The sequence below is a fragment of the Mauremys reevesii genome, linkage group 8 (assembly GCF_016161935.1).
Source record: "Mauremys reevesii isolate NIE-2019 linkage group 8, ASM1616193v1, whole genome shotgun sequence".
Classification (NCBI taxonomy): Eukaryota; Metazoa; Chordata; order Testudines; family Geoemydidae; genus Mauremys; species Mauremys reevesii.
The window spans coordinates 70,394,488-70,421,564 of record NC_052630.1 but is presented as its reverse complement, the minus strand read 5'-3'; the positions used below and the strand labels follow the sequence as shown (position 1 = coordinate 70,421,564).

Below are 27,077 nucleotides of genomic sequence, written 5' to 3'. Positions count from 1 at the left end.
CTGGCTTCCCTGTCTCTTATAATCCCCAGGGCTTCAGTTTGGGGCGTGGCCCCCAGCTGCAGCCACTTTCCTAGCCAGCTCAGCCAAAAGCCCCTTCCCAGGGCTGTTTTAAAGCCCCACCAGGCGGGAGCGGATAGCTACTCCGCTACAGACACAAACATGAAACAACATTGACTTCTGTACATTACAGAGATGGCTTGGAGGCTGACAGGTAGCATTAGATTAAAGGGGCTTGGAAGAAGATAGGGATATGTTTGTGATATTGTGATCCTTCAAATTTTTTAGACCTACCCTTCCGTTTTCATGTACCACCAAAATCATACCTGAGTCCATCATCTCCTCAAGAACAGATATAACTGTCCATCTCAGAGGTAAGTGTAGGTTTTTTTATGGATAGATTGTAAGAGAGATTACAGCAGAGGAAAAAAATATACAAAAACAGGGTCTTTTGTGGGAGAGAAAAAAGGGCCGTATGCTGGAAAAAAGTGTTCCCTATGACAATGAACTCAAAAGTAATCTCTTGATTTGAAATCAGTCTCCATTTTGAAAAGAGCTTAGGTCCCATTTTAAATTTCTAATTGCAATAACTAGATTTTCAAAAGTGTGCAATAAGATCCCATTGGTAACAATGTGATCTGGCTACTTTGTTCAGGTGCCTAAATGGGAGCTGGGCATAAATGTTTTGTTCTTTAGTGTTTGGGGGTATTTTTATTCTGTAACTTGTGGATTTTATCCTGTCTGTAAATAATCCCATCTCTTGTTGCTCCTTTGGTTCAGCAACTCTGGCCTTAAGATATGGTCTCTGGGCTCTGAGGGCCCTGTGCTGTGTGCATTGGATGAACACACACATGCTACTTGGTCAAAAGGCAAGCACCTATGCAATCTGCAAGGCTGTGCAGCAAACCATCCTGGTTAATGTTCTGTTGGTCTTCTCCTTTTATGATTAAATTAGGAGATCACTCTGTGACTTGGGTATAGTGGACTGAATTTGGGGATAGATTTTGTGTGGCTTCCCCAGAGAGCCGTATATAAGGCCTCAGGCGTGGACCAGAATCAGGCCTCTTCGTCTTTCTCTTTTTCAGTGTTTTAGCTATTTCTGTAATGCATGTATGGGCTTTTCTTCTCTTTATTCCACAGAGAACTAATTGAAAAGCCTGTTCAGTCTCAGTACCAAATGCCCACTCAGTCCAAATTCCCCAGTGCTCAATGTGTCAGTGCAGCTCTGATCAAGAATGTAAATCTGGGGTAACTCCTCTGATGGCAACAGAGTTAAACATGTGTTAGAGATAGAAGTATTAACCCCTAGAAGTCTAACAGCCTAATCAATGCAAATGGAGATCCAATAGGACATTAGATACAGCTATTCATAAATAAAAAGACAGCTAAGAATCACATAACCCAACACAGAAACCACAGTGTCCTCATGCACCAATCAGTGTCCATCCAACTACCTGGAAACTCTCTGCTGGACCCAAATTAAGCTCTTTGCCCACCAGGTCCAAATTAATCTCCCTTCCATGTTCCCAGAAGCTTCCCTCAAGATCCAAAATAAGTTCCCTTCCTACTCCTAGCTCCAGTGGGAAGCTCGGGGGTATAGAAAACTTTCTTTATTTGGGGGAGGGAGGGCAGAATAAAATAAAATAAAATAACAGCTGCTGAATATTGCTCTTGTGGGTAGGTTTGCACCAGGAGGAAACGTGGCCATTTTAATTAAATAAATAAGCTTCTGTTCCAAGCTCAGTGTTTCCTTTATTACTGCAATCCCTGAAGTTTTTAGGTGGCTAAAGCTATCTCCCAAAATCTAACATTTTCTACTCCCATGGGAAGAATACAAAATCCTTATTTGGGTGTTATTACAGCTCTTTTTGCTGCCTCCTAATCCTCCCTTTGTCTTCACAGATCATGGGATTCACTGATGGCCTTTTTTTCTTCCCCTCATCCCTCTATGGATGAGGGAAATGATTGGCCCAATTTTCTACTCTCTACTTTATGGGATGATGGGAGCTGAGGTGGAAAGGTTCTTCCTTCCAACATCTCAGGAGGGGAGTTGGGTGCCACACTCCTTTACCCTCCCAAAGGTTTTTGTGGGGCTGGGGGTACTTCCTTGTGAGAAACGTCTTACTCCCATTTATTGTTGCCTTTCATAATATTTCCCCTCCCTTAATGAGTCAGTGCTGAGTGGCCTAAGGAGGTGGGCAGTGCCCGGTGGCATCTTGTTCTCTTCCATCTTGTTTCACTCTCCATGTAGCTGTGTTTCCTGTTCCAGCTGTACCCATCTGGCTTGTTTGTATGTAAGTTGCCCCACACTTGCTTATGTAGACCTAATAACATGTAAGCACTCCACATTTAATGCTGAATTGTTCCAGTGAATTTAAAAAGGGGAAAAAAAGACAATGTTATTCAACTATCACTGGTTTATGTACTGAAAACATTCCACTGCTACAAAAGAAAGACCCCTTAAAATAGTGGTGATTTTTCTTCCTGTCAATTGTGTCTCATTAGAGTTAAATGTATCATTTCATACACAGACACAATTGTGTTCCAGTAGGGTAATGTGCATCTAAGTCTGCTGGATACCTGTATGAAGTATTTATAGTGATGCATATTAAAAAGGTTACATGACTAATTGTACTTGCATATGTTTTCATCCCTTAGCTTGGCTTTCAAATATGTGATTTTGTGTTCAACTTACTTTTTATAGTAGATAATTCTAACCTGCTCATTAAATTTAATGAGTAATCACATCAGCTAGCTGCTGCTTCTACATGATACACTTGTGCATACAGTCATCAGAAAGATTATGCAAAGCTTGAAAAATGAATGCACACATGCAAAAATGCTTAATATCCTGAAATGTTGAAGAATCATTTAATCAAGAAATCATCAGATATCATCTGAATTTCCAATCTCCTTTTCTCTCTTTTTGCATCTTCTAGGAAAACTGTTGGGGAAAGATGCACCATTAAATCATATGCAGTTTCCCAAAGACTGTGGCTTTGTTTTTTCTTGATGAAATAAACAGAGACATATGTCTGCACTAGGGTGTATTCTCACTCCATCATAAATGAAGAAGAAATGGAGGGTCAGATCATGTTTAAATCTGGCTCTTATAGAGGGAGCTCCAGCAGGAATTGTGCCTCTGGACATATCATCCAGTCCCTAAACATCCCAAGAATGTAGGGAGAAGGAGTGTGTATGCTGAATAACCTGTACCATCTTGTATTTTGCTCCCTCCTGTGTTGCTGACCAGCTCTGTGGGTGGATGTGGAATTGTGGTAGGGGAAGGCATGGTCTTACTTCCAGTGCAAATGCTTCCTTTGGTGTTAGAATGGCAGCAGTCCCTGCCCCCTTCTGAGCACACTGGGGCTTACTCCTTGTGAATGGGGAAATAAGAAAGGGAAGTCTTTTAGCATCCTCCTCCTCCCATGCTAGTGTTAGATGCAGTCTGAACAGTGGGATACCATGCTGATGGACAAGGTGGTAATTAATACCTAGATCTTATTTTGGCATTTTTCATCCATTGACCTCTAAGTGCTTTTCAAGAAGGTCACTGTCATTTCCCCCAATTTACAGATGGAGAAACTGAGGCACAATTGAGATACCCAAGGTCCCCCATCAGGCCAGTGGCAAAGTTGCGACTAGAGCCATGCTTTCCTGAATCTCAGTCCACTGTGCTATCCACTAGGCCCTAGAACCTCTAGCTGGGAGAACCTACATAACATATTTAGGACTGATCAAGACTTTACTCAAACCCAGAATATGGGGTGACAAATAGCTTGTCTTGCCCCACAGACTCCAAAAAGCCCCTCTGAGTCACAGTCCCCGTGAGTTCCACTGTCACACAAGCAGGAGAGGTGTGCTTCATCTGCCAAATGTTCTTCATGCCCAGCCAGCAATGGCTCTGTGTTCTCCTCGCCCTTCCTCAACCATTTGCACCCAGGGAAAATAACTGTTTGAGGGAAACTGTTCTTCTCTCCATTGTGCAGATGCCTGATCTAAGCAAATACTGTGTGACTGCATAGGGTGTGGCCAGCATTCTGTTTTCTGTGCCAGGGGTGGAGGGCTCTGATGCCATCCTTGTGCTCTCCTTGCTGGTGTAAAGGTCCAGGGGAAGAGATTAACAGGGACCTATACTTTCATTACATGTCCATTGTACTTGGTTATATTTCGCAGCTGTGCCTTGATGGAAAATATATATATATAAAAGAAAGGTTTCATGCCATAAGCTAACAGAACTCAAACCCGACATCTGCAGTAGGTCTGTCCCTGAAAGAATTCCCTGCTTAGTTCGATTTGCCTGTATTCATACTTAGTCATTTCTGCCTTTGTATTATTTTATCTTTCCAAATATTTCATCAAACTTTAATATAGTTTACTCTTAATCCAGAGCTGCTGTCTAAGGACAAATCCTTCAGCAGGTGTCTTAAATTACTTTACTCCTGGTCACTTATATTCATTATATGGCCAGTTCTTATCTCAGAAGTCTTACTTTGTTGTTTTTAAATTCCAGCAGTTGGAGCAGTGCTTCTCATCAGTAAAGAGATTAAATGTATTATCTGAGCCATGTCATGGTTCCTGGTTAAGGCTGGTTGCTTGTCATGCTATGAAATGGGTAAAGCTTTGCACTGATCGCTTATATCTGATGCCTAGAGTAATGGGGTGGCATACCAGGGATCTCTTTATTCTCTTTGCAGGGGAACAGTATGTATGGGGCTTTTTCCCTTCCTGCAGAGGACAGCAGCATCTTCATCTTCCTGCACCAATCACAATACTTAACCATATCTTCTTAAACTTTTAACTTCTGATCCCCTTCTGAAGTCAATGAAAGTTCTGCAAGATCAGACCCTACATGTCAGAGAAGCATCTGAAAAAGCATGTCTCTAACACTGTTCTTCATGGGCACAATTGAACAACTCTTTATTTTGGGGTCAGACTTCTCCAGACTTCAGTGTCTTTAGATTAGACACTTACCGATCATGCATTCACACAGATAGGTCTTTTGAAATCAGTCAGAATACTTGTGTGAGTATGTGTTCACCAGCATAAATGAGGGTTGCACAATCAGGTGCCATCAGGGTAAGTTTTTCAATGGAGCAAAGTTGCTTTCAAACCCAGGAGTGCTGAGCCCCGTTACAAAGTATGTCCATTCACTCACATCCTCATCTTCTCTAGTAATAAGTAAGTGTTTCCATATTCTTAGAGACTGACTCACCTCACATTTGTGGGGCATGGATCAGTATTTACATCACACTTCCCATCACTACCCAGATCAAGCTGGGGAAGCTAATTATCCAACCAGCAGACCAAATTTGGTGATGAATCCTGGTCTTGTGCCACTTGAGGCACGTTGCACATATGTGAACATAGCCTGGTCAAGTATTACAATTGTTAAAATACTTATTGGGATGCAACATGAACTTGTCATAAATAACAGGTTCTTTTTCGCGTGGCTATTTAGAGTTAATTAAGAAGATGAAATTGGAGAAGCACACTCAGAAACTGTTTGAGCTTTAGTTCATACAGACAAATATAATGGAAATAATAAAAAATCAATATACATAAGTATAAGAGTAAGATAAATACAGTAAAGTGGTTTCCTGTATTGTTCATACTTAGTCTTACATTGTACATACTTTTCCTTTCATCTTTGTTTTTAATGGTCTCTGTAAGGTTACAAGTAAGTGAAGATCAACCCAAGAGGATGGCACTGGGCCAGGCTTCCTACCTGGTTGTTCCATATCATCCTGTTATCCCAACAGCAGGTTGGTAAACCACATCTTTTGTACACCTTTTCCTATTCCACCCACACATGTCCGAGGAATGGAAAACCTGTCTTATGAAAGGAGACTCAAAGAGCTTGGCTTGTTTAGCCTAACCAAAAGAAGACTATGGGGAGATATGATTGCTCTTTATAAATATATCAGAGGAATAAATATTAGAGAAGGAGAGGAATTATTTAAGCTTAGTACCAATGTGGACACATGATTCTATGAAGTTTAGACTTGAAATTAGATGAAAGTTTCTAACCATTAGAGGAGTGAAATTCTGGAACAGCCTTCCAAGGGGAGTAGTGGGGGCAAAAGACATATCTGGCTTTAAGTCTAAGCTTGATAAGTTTATGGAGGGGATGGAATGATGGAATAGCCTAATTTTGGCAATTAATTTGGCTACTGCTCTTTGATTATCAGCAGGTAATATGCCCAGTGGTCTGTGATGGGATGTTAGATGGGGTGGGATCTGAGTTACTACAGATAATTCTTTCCTGGGTGCTGGCTGGTGAGTCTTGCCCACATGCTCAGGGTTTAACTGATCGCCATATTTGGGTTGGGAAGGAATTTTCCTCCAGGGCAGATTGGTGGAGGCCCTGGAGGTTTTTTGTCTTCCTCTGCAGCATGGGGCACGGGTCACTTGCTGGAAGATTCTCTGCACCTTGAGGTCTTCAAACCACAATTTGAGGACTTCAATAACTCAGACATAGGTTAGGGGTTTGTTACAGAAGTGGGTGGGTGAGATTCTGTGGCCTGCATTGTGCAGGAGGTCAGACTAGATGATCATAATGGTCCCTTCTGACCTTAAAGTCTATGAGTCTAGGACTATATTTGATGAGGTGTCAACAGGGCTGTCCAGGGCGTGCAATTGCTTCCACATCCCATCACCAGGTCCTCTACATCAACAGCCTTTTACTCCCCCTGCCTCACCATCTCCCTTTCCCACTCGTCGCTCTCCTTCAAACTATGGTTGTGGGGTTATTTTCATTTTGTTTGGTGTGATTTTTTTTTATTTGGTTGTGCCTAACAGAGATCAATGCCCACTTTCCCTGCCCACTTATTAAGATAGAAACTCAGAATAGCCTCCTTTGGACTTCCTTTTCCAGGTCAAAATTTTGAATCAATAAAATTGGAAATTTAGTTTGTTTCAAATCAAAAATATATTTGTTTTTCCTTTCAACAGTTTGGAATCAACAGTGTTGGAATTTTTCTTATGGCAAAATATTTTTTTTAAAAAACCCACATTTTTGTTCCATTCCAGAATGAAAATGAGTTAGAAATTTGTCATAAAAATCTAAATTCCATTTTCTGACCTGCTGTAACAACAACAAAGCTTTCATCTTAATAACTACGCATTGAACAACTCAGAATGCCCAGAGCAAAGTGAATATATCTAAAATCCTTTTGAACGGTAACAAAGGGATCCCTAAACATGAAAGTCGGAAAGATGGTCAGTTCTGAGTGATGCATTCTCCAGAGCCTTCCTTCTCTGTGCGTTATTTTGTGAGTCAATTCAGTCAACAGGATCACAAAGCTGAGCTTTTCTCGCACCTGAATTGCCATTGCGATGACATTCTAATACAAAAAGAGACAGGCTCTGGAGATTGTATGAATAGAATATAAAGCCTTGCATCATTTTATTATTAATATTCCAGCAGAAGAAAATTTTATGTCAACAAAAAGAACTTTTCACTTCCTCCTAAACCTCTTCGTTCCCCACTTGTGTTTAAAAAAAAAAAAATACCGGAACTGTCCTTCGTAATGAACTGAAAAAAGCCACTGTGGCATTCTTAAGGCCTGATTTAAAGGCCAGTGGAAATACTCCAAATGAATTCACAGAGCTTTGTGTCAGGCTCTTAGTGATTTTTGTACTATGCAAGTTTACATAGTAAGATACAAAAAAAAAGTTGTCTTATTTTCAAATACAGTAAATGTGCTGGACTGTTGACTGTGCTTGAAATCAATAGGTGGTGGGTGCTCAAATCCCTTATGTTATTTAATATTTTCTGAATAAAGACCCAGCGTCACTGTTCTGCTCTGGCTGCTTTTTGCCATTTTGTTGGTACAAAGCCACTGTAAGCCCAACTGGTTTGAGCACTGGAGAACTCCTCCTAAGTGAAGTAGTAGTCTTGTGGCATAGGGCTACTGTAATGACACCTGTGCTCTCCCCTTTACTGTCCTCAGCAGCGAGGGTATGACAGGGGAAAATAGGACTTGACCAAGATGCTGTATTTACTGCATTCCTGGCTGCTAGGAATCCCCTGTGGGCTATTGACACCTTCAGGCTGTTCTATTGAACAACAGGGACCAAGTGAGTCCAGGCAGGCCCAGGATTTTGAAGGCACAAAGACACCTTTAAGCCCTTGTGCTAAGTGTATTTCTGTTGGGCCAAATAATTTGGTTCAAAGAGTTTATAAGGATAGAAGAGGGTGACCATTTTTCTTTCGAGGAGAATTTCACCAATCACTATTTAAGTGATCAAATGAAGGCTAGTCCACAAGAAGCAGCAAATGCTTTTCTTTACAAGTTGTTGGAAAAAAATATACTGAAAGTATTAAACCCCAGATTTCCCTAATGTAATCAGAAGAAGAAGTGATGATAAATGTTCCATCAAGTATTGTCTTTACAATATAGTTTGGCAAGTGATTAATTTCTCATTTTCTTGTTATCCGTTTAAAGCTTATTGGCACTGTTTGTGACAGATGTTTTTGTGTTAAAATTATGAAGGAGGCTGAGTGATTATCCTTTCTGTGCCTAATGTTGTTCTGGAAATACCAGCTGAGTATGAGAAAGGCAATAATGTTAGTCGCTTGGGAGTATAATGGCTGATAATCAGAAAATTGAAAGGTAGCTTGGGTAGTAAGTACTTTCATACTACTTCATGAAATATTAACTGGGCATTACAGGATAAACAACAGGTCACTATCAGCCATTTTGATGAAAATGATCAAATGACGAACCACAGAGGCACAGAAATATGTTTTCTGTAGAACAAGTGTGTTCCAATAAGAAGTCACAGATTCACTTATGGACTAGACAAAACAAAAACAGGGCAACAGTACATGATGGGTAACATCCAACAACCAAAAGAGGGAGAAGAAAGGGATACACTTGTTATTGCCCATGCACTTTTCCAGTTTTCATGCTTGTGCATTTCATGGTGTCACCCTGGCCAGCTTTCTGAGTACTACGTCTCCTATTCATATACAAGTTTTGTCTGTTTGTAAAATGTGATGCCAGTACATGAGGTAGCATGGGGAGGGTGGTGATTTGATGTAAAATCCAGAAGTCACTTAGCAGTGTAAGCCTCTTTATGATTACACAGATTGTTAATTCCTGGTCTGAAATTTATTGACCGGTTTTTGCTTATAGATTTGAGTAAAGATTTAATTTACATAATTTTTGAGATTTTTTGTTTGTGGGTCTAGCATCTCTGGATAACACCTATGTCTTGATTTTATATCTAGCAACACTCACTTTCTACAGAGAATTAAGTGCAATTCAGGGTGTTACTAATGTGTCAATTTCAAGCCAAATTTTTTTCTGCTGGGCACAGTGTACTATGTACAGTGTTTAATAATGTTGAATCTTTGTACAGAGCATGTACAAAGTTTGCTTCTGACATTATCAAGAGTAAGTAATAAGGCACATGAATTCCCCATAGATGATTAGCATATCTAAGGGTAGAAATTCCTCTTCCTTGTTGCCTACACCATTTGAAATATCCAATATAGTTGGAGAGACGCCTATTGTGCATTTTTTATTTTTCAGATTAGAGAGATGGAGTGTAGTTCAGTGGTTAGGACACTAGCTTGGGTTGTGGGAGACCAAGGTTTGGTTTCTGCTCTGCCACAGGTATTCTATGTGACCCTGGGCAATTCTCTTAGTTTCTGTGAGCCTCAGTGCTCCATCTGTAAAATGGGGATAACAGCATTCCCCTGCCTCACAGCAGTTTGTGGGGATAAATACATTGAAGATCATGAGGTGCTCAGATGGCTATGGGGACCATAAAAGATGGATAAAGGTTGTGAAAAGAAATTGAGACCACAAATTTGCAGTTAGTAGCACACAGGCAGACTGCTGTGACTACACAAAGCCCCATTGACTATAACAGGGCTCTATACAAGCTATAAATGGCAGGATTGGGGCCTTATGTATTAAAACCTCTGTTCATGATGCATTTGTAGTTCTTGCCTGTGTTTATAAGAAGTTTTTTTTTTTTTTATTCTGGATTGTCTGGAAGCAGAATGCCGTTACACTACTGAAACTGATGTAATATTTCTTGTAGCTTGAAGAAACAGAGTGACCAGTCCAGGTAGCCAAGACTTGATTTTATTAATAAAATTCGTATTTTCCCTCTTTGAGGTGACAGTTACAAACTTTGGTTCAAAAATAAAAGAAATTCTGAACAGCAAAAAGTTGACTTTTTAAATCTCACTTTTACATGTATAAAATACCAGTTGGAAATGAGGGAGTGGAATCAGGTACCAATTAATTTAACAATTTATATAAGAAATAGTAACAAACATATATTTTCCAGTCTTACATATATTATGAAAAATAATTACAAAAGGATTTGTGTTTTAAAGTTAAAATGTTATTCCTACTTCCAATTGCCTGAAAAAAAAAATGTTTAGATGGAAGGCCAAACCAACCTTTTTGTGAGATTTGGATTGCAAATTGTAACAGTTTGGGTCAGAAAACAAGCTCTGTAGGTAGCAGTCCCCTCATATGTTGCTTTGCAACTAGGTAGAATCACATGACCTAGACATATTGTGTTCCTGGCCTTAAGTTGAAATAACAGAGAATTCATATTGATGGGATGGGCAAATAATATATGGGCTATCGTGTGGAACTTAGTATCCAGTTCAGAAGCAAATAGTCATCACTGCTCGCATAAAAGCTATGTAAACACTGCACAAATCCATAAATAGTTGTTTTGAATCAAGTTTTAATATTTATATGGTTTAAAGAAGCACAATGAAAACAAATTCAGATGAGATTAAAAAAAGGATAAACTATAACTACCAGTTACTTCACATAGACTTAAACAGATCTCTGCACATACTTTCTCCCCCTTTTTCATACACATTTTCCCCACCCACAAATATAAACTTGCTTATTTTAGGTATATACAGGTATCTTAAGAAATCCTGGAATCTGAAAAGGAAAATAAAATGTCTGAGGTAATAGCACCATGGAATACAGCACCTCAGTGGGTGCGTTCATTCTTGAAATTCATGATCACAAAGTAATATCAGCAAAGTGTTGTTTTGAGTTCCTTGCCAAAGATTTTCCAGTTTTGCCACCTGAAGCTTTGTTGGCGACTTCAAATAACAGAGCTTTTCAACATCAATATATACAAAGGGACTTTATTATTAATCGGAAAAATTAAATTGGATTCACTGGAAATTACAACTTTATTTTTCATAATACATACACAGTATTGACAAAAATGTTTTGCAATTATAAAATAAGAGCCAGATGCAATTCAGAGACACATGCAAGTTTTGGAAATGGACACACAAATAACAGTATAGTACTGTACATAGAATAATTACAATTTATTAAACACACCTCCTTAGCACCGCTTTGTTGAAATAGGAGCACCATGACATTCATGTTTTAAAGCACCAAGGAATCCAAAGGGAGTATTCATAAAGCTATCCCTATGTTGTGTGTCTCTGCCACAGCCTCTTATGTCCCTCATGATTTGCCAAATAAGTTTAAGTCATGTGATTCTGGCCCTACAAGGGCAACGGATATTTCCTAGATAAGACATACGTACCCAGCAAGACATTTTTTCTATGCCATCCTTAATCAAAACTTGCATGTGGCATGAAGTGGGTCAGTGGCACCTAGGCACAACTTGTTTGCCGATCTGCTCTTTGCCCTATACTTAACCGAGGAAACAGACAGGACCAACTTCGAATCCAAACTTCTGGTTCTGATCACCAAAGTCATTAATCATCACATCAACAATAGGCACTTGGTCTATTTTAGGCGTACTGATTTCGATCACAGTCTTTGCATAGCCTTTTCGTGACTGTAAAAAAAAGGGTGAGGGGCAAAACAAAATAAAAAATGGTTATAAATAAAAGCTGCAGTTTTACAGATCTTTCACAAGTTAACTTTACAATATAGATTGTAATTATAAATAACGGCCCCCCTCCATGTACTGAACAGTATACACTAATGCCAGATGTATCTAATAAGATGTTTTTTCTTGAATTCTTTTCTTTTTTAAAATTAGTATTTTTATCTTCTAAAAATGCAAATGTGAAACCACTGTTTTTGGAAAAGAGAAAGTGACTGAACAGCACAAAAATCTATGGGATAAAACAGAAAAATCCATCAGAGGTTTAAAGTTCCGTGGAGAATTCTGAGTTTGCATATGTAGTAGCTGGTGAATCATGTTGTCAAGGGTTGTGGGGATTTTATCCTCATGAAGAGGCCAGTAATCCAATCTGGAGATGACAACTGAGACAATGTGCACTTCCAAGGAGAAAGGCTGTAACCTCGCTGCAAAGTGCTACAGCAGCTACTTGGAAATTCAGAATATCCAGGACTCTGACATGACTGCTAGATTGTGCACCTTTGTTTATTTTTTTAAGAAAGTAGGCAAACCCTGTTAATTGTGGGGGCAGATATCAGCTCCACCATCTCCTCTGCTATTTTACCGAGCCAAAGCAACATCTTGCTATCATCTGGAGTGAGCTTCTGTCATCTTACCCCCTCTTCCAACCCCCAATCTCAGAGAGACACTGAGAAAGCCGAGATAATGTCACAGCAGGCTATGATAAAAAAGGGATGTAGAATGTAGTGTTATCAGCTTATTAATGGCACTGCACTGCCCCAAACCATTTCACTACCTCTCCCAAGAGTTCCACATATAGATGCCATGATAGCAGAAGCTATAAAGAAAAAAACCTAAAATAACTGGAAAGAGAGGTACATGTTGGAGAAGCAGTCATAGAATAGAACCCTATGGTACTCCATCATGAGAAGTCTTCTGGCAGATAAACAAAACACTACTATTCATCTAAAGAAGAAAAGAACACAGCCAATCGAGTACCATTCTGTCTAACTCTGCCGGATTTCAAACCTGTGTGAACAACACCCCTGGCATATTGCATCAAAAATCAGTGATAGATGTAAAAGAATCCACAGTGAATGTGTTCTACATCCATTGCCAAGAAGAGATCACTGACCAACTACACTAGGAATGTCTTTGTATCACAACTTGGTCTAACACAAATGGAAAAGGTTGTTGGAAACCCAAGGACTCCAGGTATTGCCCCAAGCTATTTATCACAACCTTCTCAATAATTGTCTCTAAAAAAGGAATTTTAGAGAGGATTCTTAGATCTCACAAAAACACGATTAGTCAGGTGTAAATGCATAGATATGTAGCTATCTAGACAACAAATGGCAAAATATTCAGCGTTGAGATGTGGCTTCTGAGGCAAGAAGCTAACAACTGATACACTTGAATGGACCCAATACCTCGTTGGAGAGATGATCAGATAGCTGGTGTGTGTATGGAATATTCCTAGTGACACTATGGAAGCTGGGAGAAGAGTGGGCAGGATATAATCCATGGACTTTACCTTATGTTGATTTCTGCTCTTCTTTTAGATAAGCAATGCACACATGTCAAACTATGCAATTTGTTCACAAGCTTTGGATCCACTGTGTATCTATGAATTACAGCTATCCAATGAAAGCAGCAAAGAGTCCTGTGGCACCTTATAGACTAACAGACATTTTGGAGCATGAGCTTTCGTGGGTGAATACCCACTTCGTCGGATGCATATCCAATGCCCATTTTCCTGTATGCACTTTGCATTATGTATCTTTCCCTTTCATTAATTGTTTTCAGAGAGTTAACATATACTAACTGTGCAATGCCTCCTTTCACTATACTTATTTTCTGCTGCTTTTCCCTTACATAACATTTAGACTAGCAAAATATCTAATTTCAGCACATTGGCATTAACAGCAAGCATTCATTCCAAACTTTGCTTTGCTATTGCTTAATTTATGCTTAATATTTTTCTTGATATGAAATTTAGAGAACTGACTAATTTCATTATAGTTAAAATCTACTAAAATGGCATAATATTAAAAATAAAATCTTCAGAGCCTTTCTCAGAAGGAAGACAGCATAAGAATGAACTAGTTTGACTCCTAAGCCCACCTGTCGGTATTAAAGTAGAAAGGGATATTTTGAGCCTATACTTACTGCACAGCCATCATGAAGAGCTTTGATGTAAGGATTGTTGTCATAAGACATCTCTTCGTCATTTGATCCTAAGAACCTCAGTGCTTTGTCATAGCTGTCAGATGACCCATCATGCCAAGCTACTGACTGATGACAGTTGTAAGTGAAATTTTGTCTGGCAGAGGCACTCAGTAGTTTAAGGAACGTCATTTGAACCATATTAATGGAATTGCCTTCAACATCCACATAGGAAAGCTGGAAAATATAAGTAGGCACATGAACATTTGGTTGTTTCCTTCTCTTAAGTGCAAAAGCAGAAAATTACTGTTGACACAGAATCCCATTAACTGACCTTAACGTAAAAACCAGCCGATACATACTATATTGTCATTCTTAGATTTTAAAGCACAATCAAGCTATGAATTAGTAAAAAGGTTTTCGTTTTATAGCAGGAATTATGACAAACAACTATACATTTAGCTGCATCCTATTGCAGGATGCAGAGAATCATCTCCAAAATATTCTGTGACCTTGTAATACCAAATTCTTCTGAGACATAGGTTCAGTTAATTGTAACTATATGTCTGTTACTGAGTATGCATAAATGATGCTGCAGCCTATCTTTAGTTACCTGGAATGGTGCCTGGGAATCTGCATCCAAGCTGTTTTGCAGAGGGTTAGTGGTGGTGCAAGGGCTGCGAGAATACAGCCATCCGCTCTGCAGTTAACTACTGGCTTTTTGCTACATTTGAAGCATGATAAGTAGGAAAGCACAGAGCAGGTTCCTTTTGTCCAATGTGCAAGAGGCCACTTAACTGTTCTTATGTTAAGGGGGGAAAAGGTTGAGGCTGCACGAATTCCTTTTTGTATTATATAGTCAATATTACTTGGTGAACGTTGATCATTGATAGTACATGCCTGGTTTGTGAATCACTATATGTTGAGATGACTACTTACCAGTTTGCCTCTCTTAAATTCACTAAACCAGGCTCCTGGATTCTCCTTTGGCCATGATGAAATTCTTACCTGTTGTAAGCAGAGAATGTGAGTATTTACAACATACATTAGAAAAAAGAATGCTTTTTCACATCAAAAACTGCAAAATAAATCTTCCTTCTGGGCTATCAACCTGCAGAGACACATCTACATTTGATTTATTTAATGCCCTAAAACTGGATACTTTGCTTAGATAGAGATAAAATACCTACAATTTAATTGCTTTAGACCAACTGAAGTGAATTAAAGATGTTAAAATAGTTTCTGTTCATAAGCTGTACAGAGCATGTAGCAGATACCTCAGATCAATTCAGATAAGTTATTGGGGTAAACTGCACCCATTTGGATTCATTAGGATTTGCACTGGTATGACTACATTGATTCATATCCCTTGTCTAGACAGGCTTTTAGAAAGCCACCTTCTTCATTGGTTGCACATTAGGCAGCCATTTATACTTATGGGTGTGAAACACTACCAGTTCAAAATAGTAGTGTTTTTCAGCCACTTCGTACAGGTATAAATGATACCACTGGGGTAAGACAGTAGAGAATCAGACACTAGAGTTTATCTTTTAGGTATCAGATTGAACTTTATGTGTTCATTAGTAATGAGGAAATAGCTGTGTCACATCCTGGGCTGCAGGAGACATTTAGCTAGCAAGCAGGTGAGTAATAAAGTACATCTGCAAAAAAAGTTTGTGTATCATTTTTATTTGTTAACTTTGTGTATCGTTTCATTGCCTTACTCATGTTTAAGGCTAAGATTTAGTCATAGGTATCTTTAGTAAAAGTCATGGACAGGTCACGGGCAATAAACAAAAATTCACAGCCCCGTGACCTGTCCGTGACTTGTACTATATACACCTGATTGAATCTTGGGTGCTCTGAGGGGTTGCAGGGGTGCAGATGCTGCTCTGGAGGGGGGACTCTGGGGTGCCTGCTGGTGCTGGAGGGCTCGGGGGGAGCTCCTGGGCACCTGTTGGTGCTTGGGGTTGGGGTGCTGCCCAGGACTGCTGCTGGCCCTTGGATCAGTCACACCTGCCAGCTGCAGAAGTCCTGGAGGTCCCGGAAAGTAACTGAATCCGTGACTTCCATGACCTCCATAACAGACTCGCAGCCTTACTCATGTTTATGCAAATTAAATCTGTAATAAAAACAGATAAATGAAAACATGACAGTATAATTTTACTATTTAGTTCAATATTGCAACAACATGGCAGGAACTGTCAACAGTCAATGCAAAACACAGATTGGTACTTACTCCTTCAGATTTCTTATCTGGGTAGATGCAAGTTTCGCCACCCGCTGTGAAATTACAGTACACTTTGAAGGAGTCTCCAGAGCAGCCCTGATTAGGATCAATCCAATATTCACCTAAAACAAACAAGAGAGGATTTACTTAAGATAATGATTGATTTTGAAGTCATCTTTTATTGCCATCTAATGCTGCTCAAAAAGTTTTAGCTGTAAAGCTATAGTTGTTTCATCTTAAAGCTTGGGAAGGAAAAAAATTTTTTTATTGTCTTTATTGCTCTTTTATGAAAGATAAAACCAGCCTCAGTCGTTTTTTATTTTATTTTAGTTTGTATTTTATTTCAGGGTATGACTCCCTTTGTTTGCTGAAAGACTTTAGTAAGTCCTTTGCAGAACTGGTGAATGGCACCACAGGAGGCTGAAATCTGAGGCACAGCTCTGAGAGAGAGACCCCAGCGGAATGGAGAAAGCATGTTGTATGTGTAAGCCTCCTGTGACTTCAACATCCAGATTCTTCAGTTAAAGAAAAGTCAGAACCTTATATTTCAAAACGTTGAAAGAAAAACAAGCAGAAGAAATGTTAAGGCTACATCATAAAGGAGCAGTTCAAACCCTGGGCTGGATTGTGATGGTTAGGCACAGCCCTGTGTTCAGGGTGGCGTGGAGCTGCATAGTCATAGGAGGGTGCATGTGAAAAATCCTAGGTATGCTGAAGCAGGGTGCCTGCTACTACACACCTCTGTGGAGTTTAGCTTATTTCTCCACCTCTGCTGGGTAGTGCATGCTGGGACTAGAGCCATTGCCCCTGCTTCTAACTCCTGAATTACGCATCTGCACTGCGAGCACTGGTGGAAACTGAGATAGGCCTCAGGTTCAGGCGTTTTACCACTATACTGCCTAACCCTGAAGCTGCCGTGTAGTTGTCTCTGATGTTTCTAGATAGTAAAAGCACCATAACTGATGGCTGGTTAGACAACATAATGGCAAAGACACTTGAACTGGTCTGAGCATTTTCTGCTCTACAGCTTCCACCCTTCTTACCACTGTTGGGAATGATGGGTCCTAGAAATGCTAGTGTAGACAAGGTGCTGGGGGTGAGTGCTACAGTCAGTCCCAAGACCATTCAAATGTCAGTCTCTAAGGTGACTGATAACAATCATTCTAATTATAATGGTGTTTTCTGTGATGTGGACTAACACAGAACAGCAAATAGCAATGGTTCTCAGTCACTAGCCTCCTAGCCCAGGTGCTAGCCAAAGCGCAGGTTTCTGAAAGGTGTGTGTTACCAATCCTTTCAGTAACACTGTCTCCTGAATGTAAAGTATGGAACATAAAGCTATATGTATGATATTTGTATAATAGCTACAGGCAGTGGCGGCTCTAAACATTTTGCCGCCCCAAGCAGGGCGGCATGCCGCGGGAGGCACTCTGCCGGTCGCCGGTCCACCGGAGCCGCCTGCCGCCCTCCCGGGACCGGCAGAGTGCCGCCCGCGGCATGCTGCCCCAAGCACACGCGTGCTGGGGTCTGGAGCCGCCCCTGGCTACAGGTTATATATAAGCCTTCTTTGTTCAGACTCTCTTTATTTAAAACAGGCAGTCCTGACAGCTAGCCTCCTACTCCCAAGAGCTTTGTAAAGAAATGAATGTTTTCACTTTTATTTTAACCAAATTAAACCTTCACTCATATTAAAACAAAAGCTCCAAATAATAGATAAATACTGGCAAGTGAACAAGTCAGAGACTTTCTATAAAATATAGTCATTATAATGGAGGTACTGAATTGTAATATATGTACTTTTCATACAGCACATTCACTACTTAACTGTTCCTCAAGGCAACCATCTGTTTTTATCTGTCTAGAGTGAAAACAATAAGTATTATTAAATTGTCAAAATGTATTTTTGCTCTCATTTTAAAAAGTGAAAAAATTACTTTGAACGGGGTGAAATATTCATTACAATAAAAGAAATATAAAAGCAGGAGAGCTGTGTGAAAGCTGGCCTTCATTTAAAGCTTACCAGAGAGAAAGTGCAGTTTAAATAAATAAATAAATAAATAAACAAACAAAAATAAACGAAGCTATTTCTCTGAAACATTGCCTAATTTATGACTCTGCATTTTATTTAACTTTAACACGACAAAGTACTAGTCTTAATATTGCCATATGATCTTGAATATGTCCCCACATTTCACAAAAACGTCAGTCTTTTTTGCTCAATGTCTTTTTAGGATGAAAGAATTATGAAGGAATTTATTGTGAGCAGTATTCAGTAATGTTTTGTACAACTCTCTGATCATTTTTTGAAAATTCTGGACTAATATTTGTAGCACCTAAAACAAACCTGCAACTCACCCCCAGATTTAAAACAATTATATCTTTGGGGTGAGATCTTTGCATCATTGTTGCTAAGCTCCTATTGACTTCAATGGCACAAGGACTTCATCCTTTGTTTTTTGGGAAAAGGTGGTTTTGTAAAATGCAAAGTCTACCTTTCTAAATAAACATTTAAACTTTTATTTCTCTTCTTGCTAATATGCTTTTTTTTTTTGGTAAAGCAATTTGTAAAAGCTGTACATCTAAAACCAGACTGGCTGTATTGCATATGTAGTGAACTCTTGCTTTACAGTCACAGAATTTCTATAGTTGAAATTAAATTCACCATGTTTATAAATGGCTTTTTTTCTCCTGCAATAATGGATTTAATGAACATTTTCTTAGCTTTTCTTTAGAGGCTATATTAACTATATAACTAGAATTAATATACTGACAATATACTTCAGTAAATCATAACCTCAGCCCATTTGCTCTTGTCATGTAATATTAACATACCGTCTGGGAAGTCTGGGTGGCAGAGCTGTAGATCTTTGCAAGTTCGGGCTGGGTTGTTCTGAGTGCCCATTGGATACTTCATATGTTCAATATCTTGCTTCAGAGAATTGAGTGAACCAAATATTTCCTCCATGCCATCAGAATAATCCAGGATGTTATCAGCTGCATCAGCCAGCATGTAATCCGGAGATCTTCTTGTCTTTTTGGGTGACTGGATTGGCAAAGGCTGGATAACTTCCCCAGGAGGACCCTGTAAAGTACATCACATACTTTGGTTGCCTTTTAATTTTATTTTCTAGCTGCATAAATAGATTGATAGATGGAAATCCTGGCTGGAGGTCGTTTGAATGGTCTGTCTTCTTTTTTATTTTATTTATTTTTCTAAAATTTCCTTTGGTTTGGTCAAGGCTTGATTACAGAGAGAGAGAGAGAGAGATTCTTCCTGGCCCTTATATGAGAGCAGAGCAGGGGGAATGCCATATGGAGCAAAATCATAGTCCACATGCTCAGAAAAATGTAGGGACTGCATTATCCCTACTCCCCAGAGGGCCCACAATGCCTCAAAGGGGGCAGGCAAGAGGCAGGCCCAGGCTTCACCCCCAATGTCCACTACCATGCTGTCCACTACCCAAAAGGGGTGCAGTTCTGGGGTTACTTGCCCCAGTGCACCTGGGAAACAACCTGAGACAGACAGTCTCTTAGTATTCTCACACTGGAATGAAACCAAAAATATCTGAAATTTCCAGAGAACCAAAATTCCTCCACCAATTGCATTTCAGATTGAGAAAATGTTTCGTTTCAATTGTGACTTTTTTTTTGCATTTTATATTTTATAAAATCAAAAAATGGAAAATCAAAATGTTATGTTCTGAAAAAGGAAGAGTGTTTCCTTTTTCCCCCAAAATTTTTGTTTCAGAATGAATTTTTGTCAGAGACATCACGTTTCTGTGAATTTTTTGGCATTTATGGACTGGAATTTTCCAACAGAAAAGCATTCGGCTTGAAATATTTTCAACCAGCTCTAATATTTTCCTTTTCTGCAATTTTCCAAAGTCCTACCTTCCAGCGTTATAAAACAGGATCATTTGGACCATTAACTGAATGCATCGTCAAATAAGTGATTTTACTTACGGGAGGACCCGGGGGGCCAGGTAAACCACCATCACCCTTTTGACCACCAGGACCCTGCAAATCAGTGAAAGAAATGCTATGTTAGCAGTCTTGGAAAAACAAAACAGCAGATTTTTTTTTTTAAGAAAACCACCAACCCCAAGGGAAAATGCAGAACGAGTCTGGAGAGGAGTTACTTACAGTGGATCCTTTGGAACCCTTTGGACCTTGAGGACCCTAGGGGACAATGGACACAGTTACACTGAGTTGTACACAAACTAAGATGGGAATATTTTGAACTGAACAATATTTGGCAAGACACTTTGGATGTAATTACTTACAGGTAAACCAGGAGGGCCAGGGGGGCCGAGTGGACCAGCAGAACCGGGAATGCCCTAAAGAAGAATGAGCAGAAACTACGTTATTCTATCTGCATTGTTTCTGCTATACTGAGCAATGGTGATGGGCAATAAGATGACTAGTTAAGTACACCTACAGAGTAGTTCTATGCAGGGTTTGAGTCAGCTTAATGATCTAGATCCTGTTTTATTATTAACAACATGACATGTCAATTTGAGTTCTGTTTTTGTTCCTCTCAACCTCCAAAGTTCATAAGCCAGTACCCCATCCACTCCCAAATCCTCCTTAAGGCTCACTTTTGACATCATGCACACAGAATGCTGCCATTTGATAAAAGCTGGGCAGATGATGAGCTACATTGTGAGCACAGCTAGTGTACGTGAAAATGTTGAGCAAATTGTTGTGACCACTTCCTCTACCAATTTGTTCGTTTCATCCATCTATTGAGTCTTGTCCATAAGCTATATTCTGAGCTCTTTAGCTTTATGATACGTTTGTATAGCACCTAGCACAATGGGATCTTGATTCCTGAATGGGGATTCTAGGTGCTACTCATATACAAGATCTATGCAAATGGTTTAGAATTTAAATTCTCTTCTTCTTGACTTGGCAGAGAGGATAAGCTTGTACAGAACTTAAATGGAAACAAAAGTGTGTTTTACTAACTGTATCGCCCTTGGTTCCAAGAGCTCCTTGTGGACCTGGAAGACCCCTGTCACCCTTTTCACCCTGTTCTCCTGGAGGTCCAATCAGACCAATCAGACCGGGATGTCCCTAGAAAAGAGGCAGAGAAAAATAAGATTGAAGGTCAATGTATATAACTATGAATACATGTAAATTAAATGAGAAATATACATTGATAGCTTAGGGTATTGAAAAGTCATCACTGAACGTATTTACAGAGAAATCCTAAAAATCCTAAAAACAGTAGGCACACAATTATTCTACAGGTACATGCATTTGCAGACATTTATGCTCAGAGATTACCTGCAGCGTTAACTACTTATTCCATGAAAAATAAATCTGCGCGTGCTACATAGTAGCTACTTACTGAAGCCAGTGCAGAAACAACAATTCCTATCAGTACAAGCGTCACACCCTTGTCAGTATTTAAATGCTCCAAACACATTTGTAAGTAGAGTTGTAAACCACCTCAGTACGAAATAAACATTTTTAAAATACCTGATCCAAGTATGTAAATGGATGGACTTCATACCAAGCAATGTCCCTTTCTACCTACAGTTCCTCTTGCCCTGATAGCTCAATAGGATTTCAGTGCCTATTTCTCTTAGGATCCTTTGACAAGCACATCCTATATCTTTAAAGTCATTACTCCTATTACTTCACACTAAAGATACACACAACAAATGTTCTATATTTATATTTTGTGGCTTTTTATATATAAAAAAGCTAATATGTCTTATTTCCAACTGTGAAACTATATGCTTTTCCCCTATGGATTTCTGTGGGCTCTTAATAACAGAGAAGAGCCAGAGTAATTAAATTTACCTTCCAGGCAATGATTGTTCCTTTCTCTCTGAATGCTCCTGGGATGGGCAGATGTGGTCTACCATTTCATTATTTATTATTATTATTTTTTTTATTATGGCAGTGGAGAGTTGATTGATGGGTGTCATGGACCTTTCGTGTCACTATGACATCTTTTATCCAACAGAAATACGTTGTTGTTTTTTGTCTTATACACTCAGCCAACACTTGGCTTTTAGACTGATGACATAATTATGGAATCTTTCTCAAACTGAAGACACAAAGTGAGAAATTTCCACCTACCTTCTCACCCTTGGAACCTGGATCCCCCTTCAGTCCAGGCAAGCCAGGTGGACCCTAAATAGGTCAATGGAAATAATGTTAAACACAAGTTTTAAATGGCATGGCAGGATGCACTCATAATATTTATGTGAAATAAAAAAGTACTGTAAGTTCATGTACGGTGGCATTCAATGGCTGATGACGGGCTGAGTGTACAACTTAGGGCACAAGATAATATTTAAGTGTATGCTTAAAAGAAACATTTCTGATTCATTGCACTAATAGAATAGCTGATTTTGACAAGACTAGGAAGTGGGAGCAAGGGCCTGTGTGACTGGAAATTTATGAGGAAAGAGCTCTTTAAAGGTCAATTAAAAGTCTCCACGTGGCACTGGAAATACCCAATAAAGTAAGTGATAGTTAATCAAATTTTCTAATCTATGTTTTGTTGATTTTATTACAGTACTTTTGCTTGTGGGCACGTTACATGCTTTTCATTACTTCTTCAATAATGCTTGTTCTTTATTATCTCTATCCTGTTCTAATACAGTGGTAAAGAGACCTCTTAATTCGCTTAAGTTGGTAGTGAGGATCAGTAATATCTGGCAGATTGTTAATCAGGTGTCTTATATTAATTTCCCCCTATTTTGTTATTAGTTTGAGAGCCGCTCCATATTTCAGTCCAAGGTTAGGGTATTAACTTGGAAGTAGGGAGCTCAGGGTTTAATTCCCTGCTCAGTCACAGATTTCCTGTGTGACCTTGGGCAAGTTGCTTAGGCCCAGATTTTTAAAGGTACTTAGGCCTTGCTTTGGTCAGCACTGCCACTTTTGAAAATGAGACTTGGCTGTCTAAGTCATTTAGGGCCAATTTTAAAGGTATTTAGGTGCCTAAGTTCCACTGATTTCAATGGGAGTTAGACACCTCTATACCTTGAGAATTTTGTCCCTTAGGCTTTGCAATGCGAGCAATGTCAAAATACCTTTAAAAATATGGGCCTTAGTTTCTCTGTGCCTCAGTTCCCCAAGTGTAGAATGGGGATTATAGCCCTTCCTACCTCACAGAGTGCTATGAGGATGATACATTAAAGACTATGAGGCACTTAGGCACTACAGTGATGGGACCCATATAAGTACCTACAATAAATATTTTTTCTCTTAAAACAATGCCACCAATCATTTATACTGCACCACAACAGTAGATGGTGCTTTCTAAAAGAGAGTTAGAAATACTGTTTGCCACAATTTTGGTCTGTAATTGGTCCTTGGGAAGCAATGTTAATGCTGCTTCTGTCAGCTCTTGACAGGGTGCTTAAAAAACAAAAACTGCACAAAAGCATGGAGCACGATTTTATCCAGTTAGAATTCATGCACCACGGGACAACAGTGGGGAAATGTAGGGCCTGACTCTTCAAATTTGGTCATGTGAGTGGTCTTCATATAAGTAATCCAATGGAAGACAATGGCACTACTTGCCTAAGATTTGCAGGATTGGGCCCTTACTTGGCCCTGTGTAGGGAGATGTATTGTTAAATTACAAGCATTCATAAACTAACAAGAATCACTACTCAGGTTTTATGAACCTGTATATGGAGATTGTCAGCTCTACTGTAAATTTTGCCCAAGCTGCCATGCTGCCAGATTCAGCCATCATGATAGCAGTGTGCATAGATTCAACAATGGCTTAAGGAATATCTCATAAGAATTGGACTGGACAAAATGTTCTCAAAACACTCATTTCTCAGAGATTTAGAAGGGAACTGCCTTCCAAATGGCATCAGTTTGAATTTATCAAATTTGTTTTGGTATCCTACAGTATGCATCTTTTCAAAAGTTTTTGGGAAAGCCTACATATGACGACAATGATATTATAAAATACTCTATTGCCAGTGCCATAGTTTTTCTGAACCACTCATGCCTGTGACTCTGTGAAACTGTGATTCACACTAACCTTGTAAACAAATGCAATTAAAATGAGGACTTAAAATGGGAGTTTTTTAAAAAAATAACATCACAGTGACAGCATTAGCACTATGTGTTTAATGTTGACACAAGCTGAAATGCAATTTCTTTCGGTGCAATGTAAATATATCTCAAACTATAATACCTAGAGGAGACTGTTAATTTTTTATTGACAATTTAAAAATCTTAATCTAATAAGGTTCCATATTCTTAAATCTATCTCTACAGTATAATGATTATAAAAGACGCTCTTGTGGCACATTTTTAATCAACTTTTTTATTTGCAGTTTTTTAAAAAAAAGTAGACTTAGGAGATGGCTACTTAAGCACAGCCCATAACATAAGAAACCACAATCACACACAATAACATAAGAGATTAAAAGGTTTGAATGGACATAATCTCATTATCTGGTAATTAAGCTTACTGCTATCAGAATTAGTTTTAAAAGAGGCTAGACAGAACCCACAGAAGTACGTGGTGTTCAATATCTAATTTAGAAATGGAACATCTGAAACGTCTACAAATTGACACTGGCAGGAGTCATTCCCAAGATTCCTGAGATGGAAAGCAGGGTACCATGATGTGAGAGCTGAAGACAGGAAAGTAAAAGTGGAAGTGGGGAGCTAGAGGACTCTATAGGAGTTGGAAAACACCTTCCCAAGAGTACAAAATGGAAAATCCTGAAGCTGCCATTCCCACTGCGTGAAGAGCTTCTGACTTCACATCCTCTGCTCTGGGTGTAAACCAGTCTTCCCTAATCTTCATTTGTGAGTGAGTTTAGAACTCCAAATGTGCGTTTGCTTGAGGCAGATATAGTGGGCCACATTTTGTTCTTACTTAATGGAGGTTGCACTGAAGGAGGTAGTGAGAGAGTAAATCAGGGCAGAATTTGGCCTAATACGCAAGCTTCCTCATGTTGTTCAGCCAATGCACTTCTTTCTGCTCTTCGAGGTCTGGGTTATTTTGGAGAAGAGGTTGTAAATCACATCAAATTGGTGATTTTGTAATGTCTTCCAATGAGGGCGAAGTGCTCCTTTTTCTTGTGGTCTAAGAAAGACCTGACCTTGGCTTCTAGATTTCTGTATGGCCCTGCACCTAGCCAAAACATGAGAAAGGGGGAGGTTCAGAGTTCCAGAGCTTGAATTCTGTCAAGGGGGAAAAACAGGGACAAGACAGGGATCTTAATCACTCTCAGCTCCATAGGACATCCACTCAGAAGTGTTTACAGTCCAAGGCTCAGCCGAACTGCACATTGTAGAATACACCACCCTGTTTTTTTAGGAAGATCCAGTGTTAGATGATGTTAAGAGAAATCTGCCAAAGGGCTCCACTGGTATTGTGCTAACTGGGAGGCAGGATAAAATTGCAGGAAGCCATAAGGCCTGGGAATCCACACCAATATCACTGAGCTTCTACAGATCCCCCAGAAGTACACAGGGTTTGGAGCACTGTGAACTCCTTGCTTATTTCAGCTCTGACACAACCAAAGGTTGATCTTGTGAGCGCTCCTCATAACCGATGGAAGAATTTGGAATAAACTTCATGATACGACACTCCCATCATTTTCCTTTCCCTTTCTGCCTCCTTGAGAGTTTTTCCGTTAACTTTAACAAGGACATAAGGGAATTCTATTAAGATATTAATCTTGTAATAATTACAACAAATGTGTTTATTTTTCAAAAAGCTGGAAAGATGAGAGCGGATCTCTATGTTTGGAAGAACTCTTCACTTACAAACTTGATAATCTCTTGCTATCCATATGAGGAATAATTCTGATTTTATTTAATTTGTACAGAATACAGTGAAAATCCAAATGATGCAGGGCATATGCACATGTAGGAGAGGCATTAATTTCTGAGCCATTAATCTCACACTGCACATGTATACATTGGGGAGAGGAGATGCTAAATTGATCCAGTATCTCATCACTACCAGTCTCCTGCTGGCAGGGGGCATACGTGAAATTATTATATGGATAGCAGTCATAAGTGACACATTCAATGTGGCACAGATTCAGAAGTGCCACAACTTTTCATGTACAAAAATTTATTCAGTGTGTACCTTTTCCATTTCTACTTCAGGATATCAGTCGATGCAAAAGACTAGGCAAATACATAATTCATGAACAAAAAGGGAAAAGGAAAACAGGGCTGATAAGTTTTTAAGCTTCTGGAATATAGAATCAAACATTTTCACCTGCAGCGTGTTGTACTCTGCTGCATATCTACTTTGGCATGCTTCTCACAACCGCAGTCCATTGGGAATGCAACCTAAACTCAGCAACTGCTGTCTCTGAACTTTATTTCATATGTGAACCAAAGTTTAATATGCTGCTGTGTAAATATAATGATTTACTAGAGCTAGCTAATCAACAGGCAATCTTGAATTCTTATTTTCATTGGTATATAACTCATTAATATACTTTGCTTCTGATTTAAATTGGGCATTTAAAATAGCCTCAGGACAGGTCTTTTAACTATACATTTTATTTTAAATCCCCTGGGACATTTTTGCTACTTAATGTGAAAAGGGATGTTTAATGACCAGTAATTTTTTGTTTTAGAAGAAGAAAGATGGTTCTTTGATTAAGGCACAGACTCTGGGTTCAGTTCCTGACTCATCCACAGATTTCTTGTCTGATCTTGAGCAAGTCACTTAATCTCTGTGCCTCAATTCTCCCTCTGCACAAAGCGGATAGTAATAGTATCTTTCTCCCATTCTTTGTCTTGTCTGTTTAGATTGTAAGCTCTTCAGGAAGGAGCTGTCTTTTCTTTTTGTGTAGCGTCAAGATCCTGATCTTGCTTG

General features: G+C 39.2%; 1 protein-coding gene and 1 long non-coding RNA gene across 9 annotated transcripts in view; one reads left to right on the top strand and one right to left on the bottom strand.

The window, feature by feature from the left end:
* Window positions 1–101: 101 nt before the first annotated feature.
* Window positions 102–17,722, top strand: LOC120370015. Of its 2 annotated transcripts, XR_005583564.1 has the most exons (4): window positions 102–211; window positions 286–371; window positions 14,981–15,036; window positions 16,588–17,722. It is a non-coding gene; the product is annotated as an uncharacterized LOC120370015 (long non-coding RNA). The 2 variants fall into 2 exon arrangements; XR_005583563.1 differs by having other exon boundaries at window positions 107–371.
* The window catches only part of COL11A1 (collagen type XI alpha 1 chain), a 237,297-nt gene continuing 220,340 nt past the window's right edge, over window positions 10,121–27,077 (bottom strand). For 6 of the 7 annotated variants that reach the window (XM_039483989.1, XM_039483992.1, XM_039483993.1 and 3 more), the window contains 10 exons: window positions 22,334–22,387; window positions 21,209–21,316; window positions 20,524–20,577; window positions 20,384–20,419; window positions 20,204–20,257; window positions 19,073–19,322; window positions 16,250–16,362; window positions 14,950–15,018; window positions 14,014–14,247; window positions 10,121–11,814 (listed from right to left, as the gene is read on the bottom strand). In XM_039483989.1, coding sequence (XP_039339923.1) covers window positions 11,668–11,814; window positions 14,014–14,247; window positions 14,950–15,018; window positions 16,250–16,362; window positions 19,073–19,322; window positions 20,204–20,257; window positions 20,384–20,419; window positions 20,524–20,577; window positions 21,209–21,316; window positions 22,334–22,387 — 1,119 coding nt within the window. In that variant the 3' untranslated portion in view covers window positions 10,121–11,667. Of the gene's footprint in view, window positions 11,815–14,013; window positions 14,248–14,949; window positions 15,019–16,249; window positions 16,363–19,072; window positions 19,323–20,203; window positions 20,258–20,383; window positions 20,420–20,523; window positions 20,578–21,207; window positions 21,317–22,333; window positions 22,388–27,077 lie in introns of those variants that run through there. The other variant, XM_039483995.1, reaches the window with a different exon arrangement.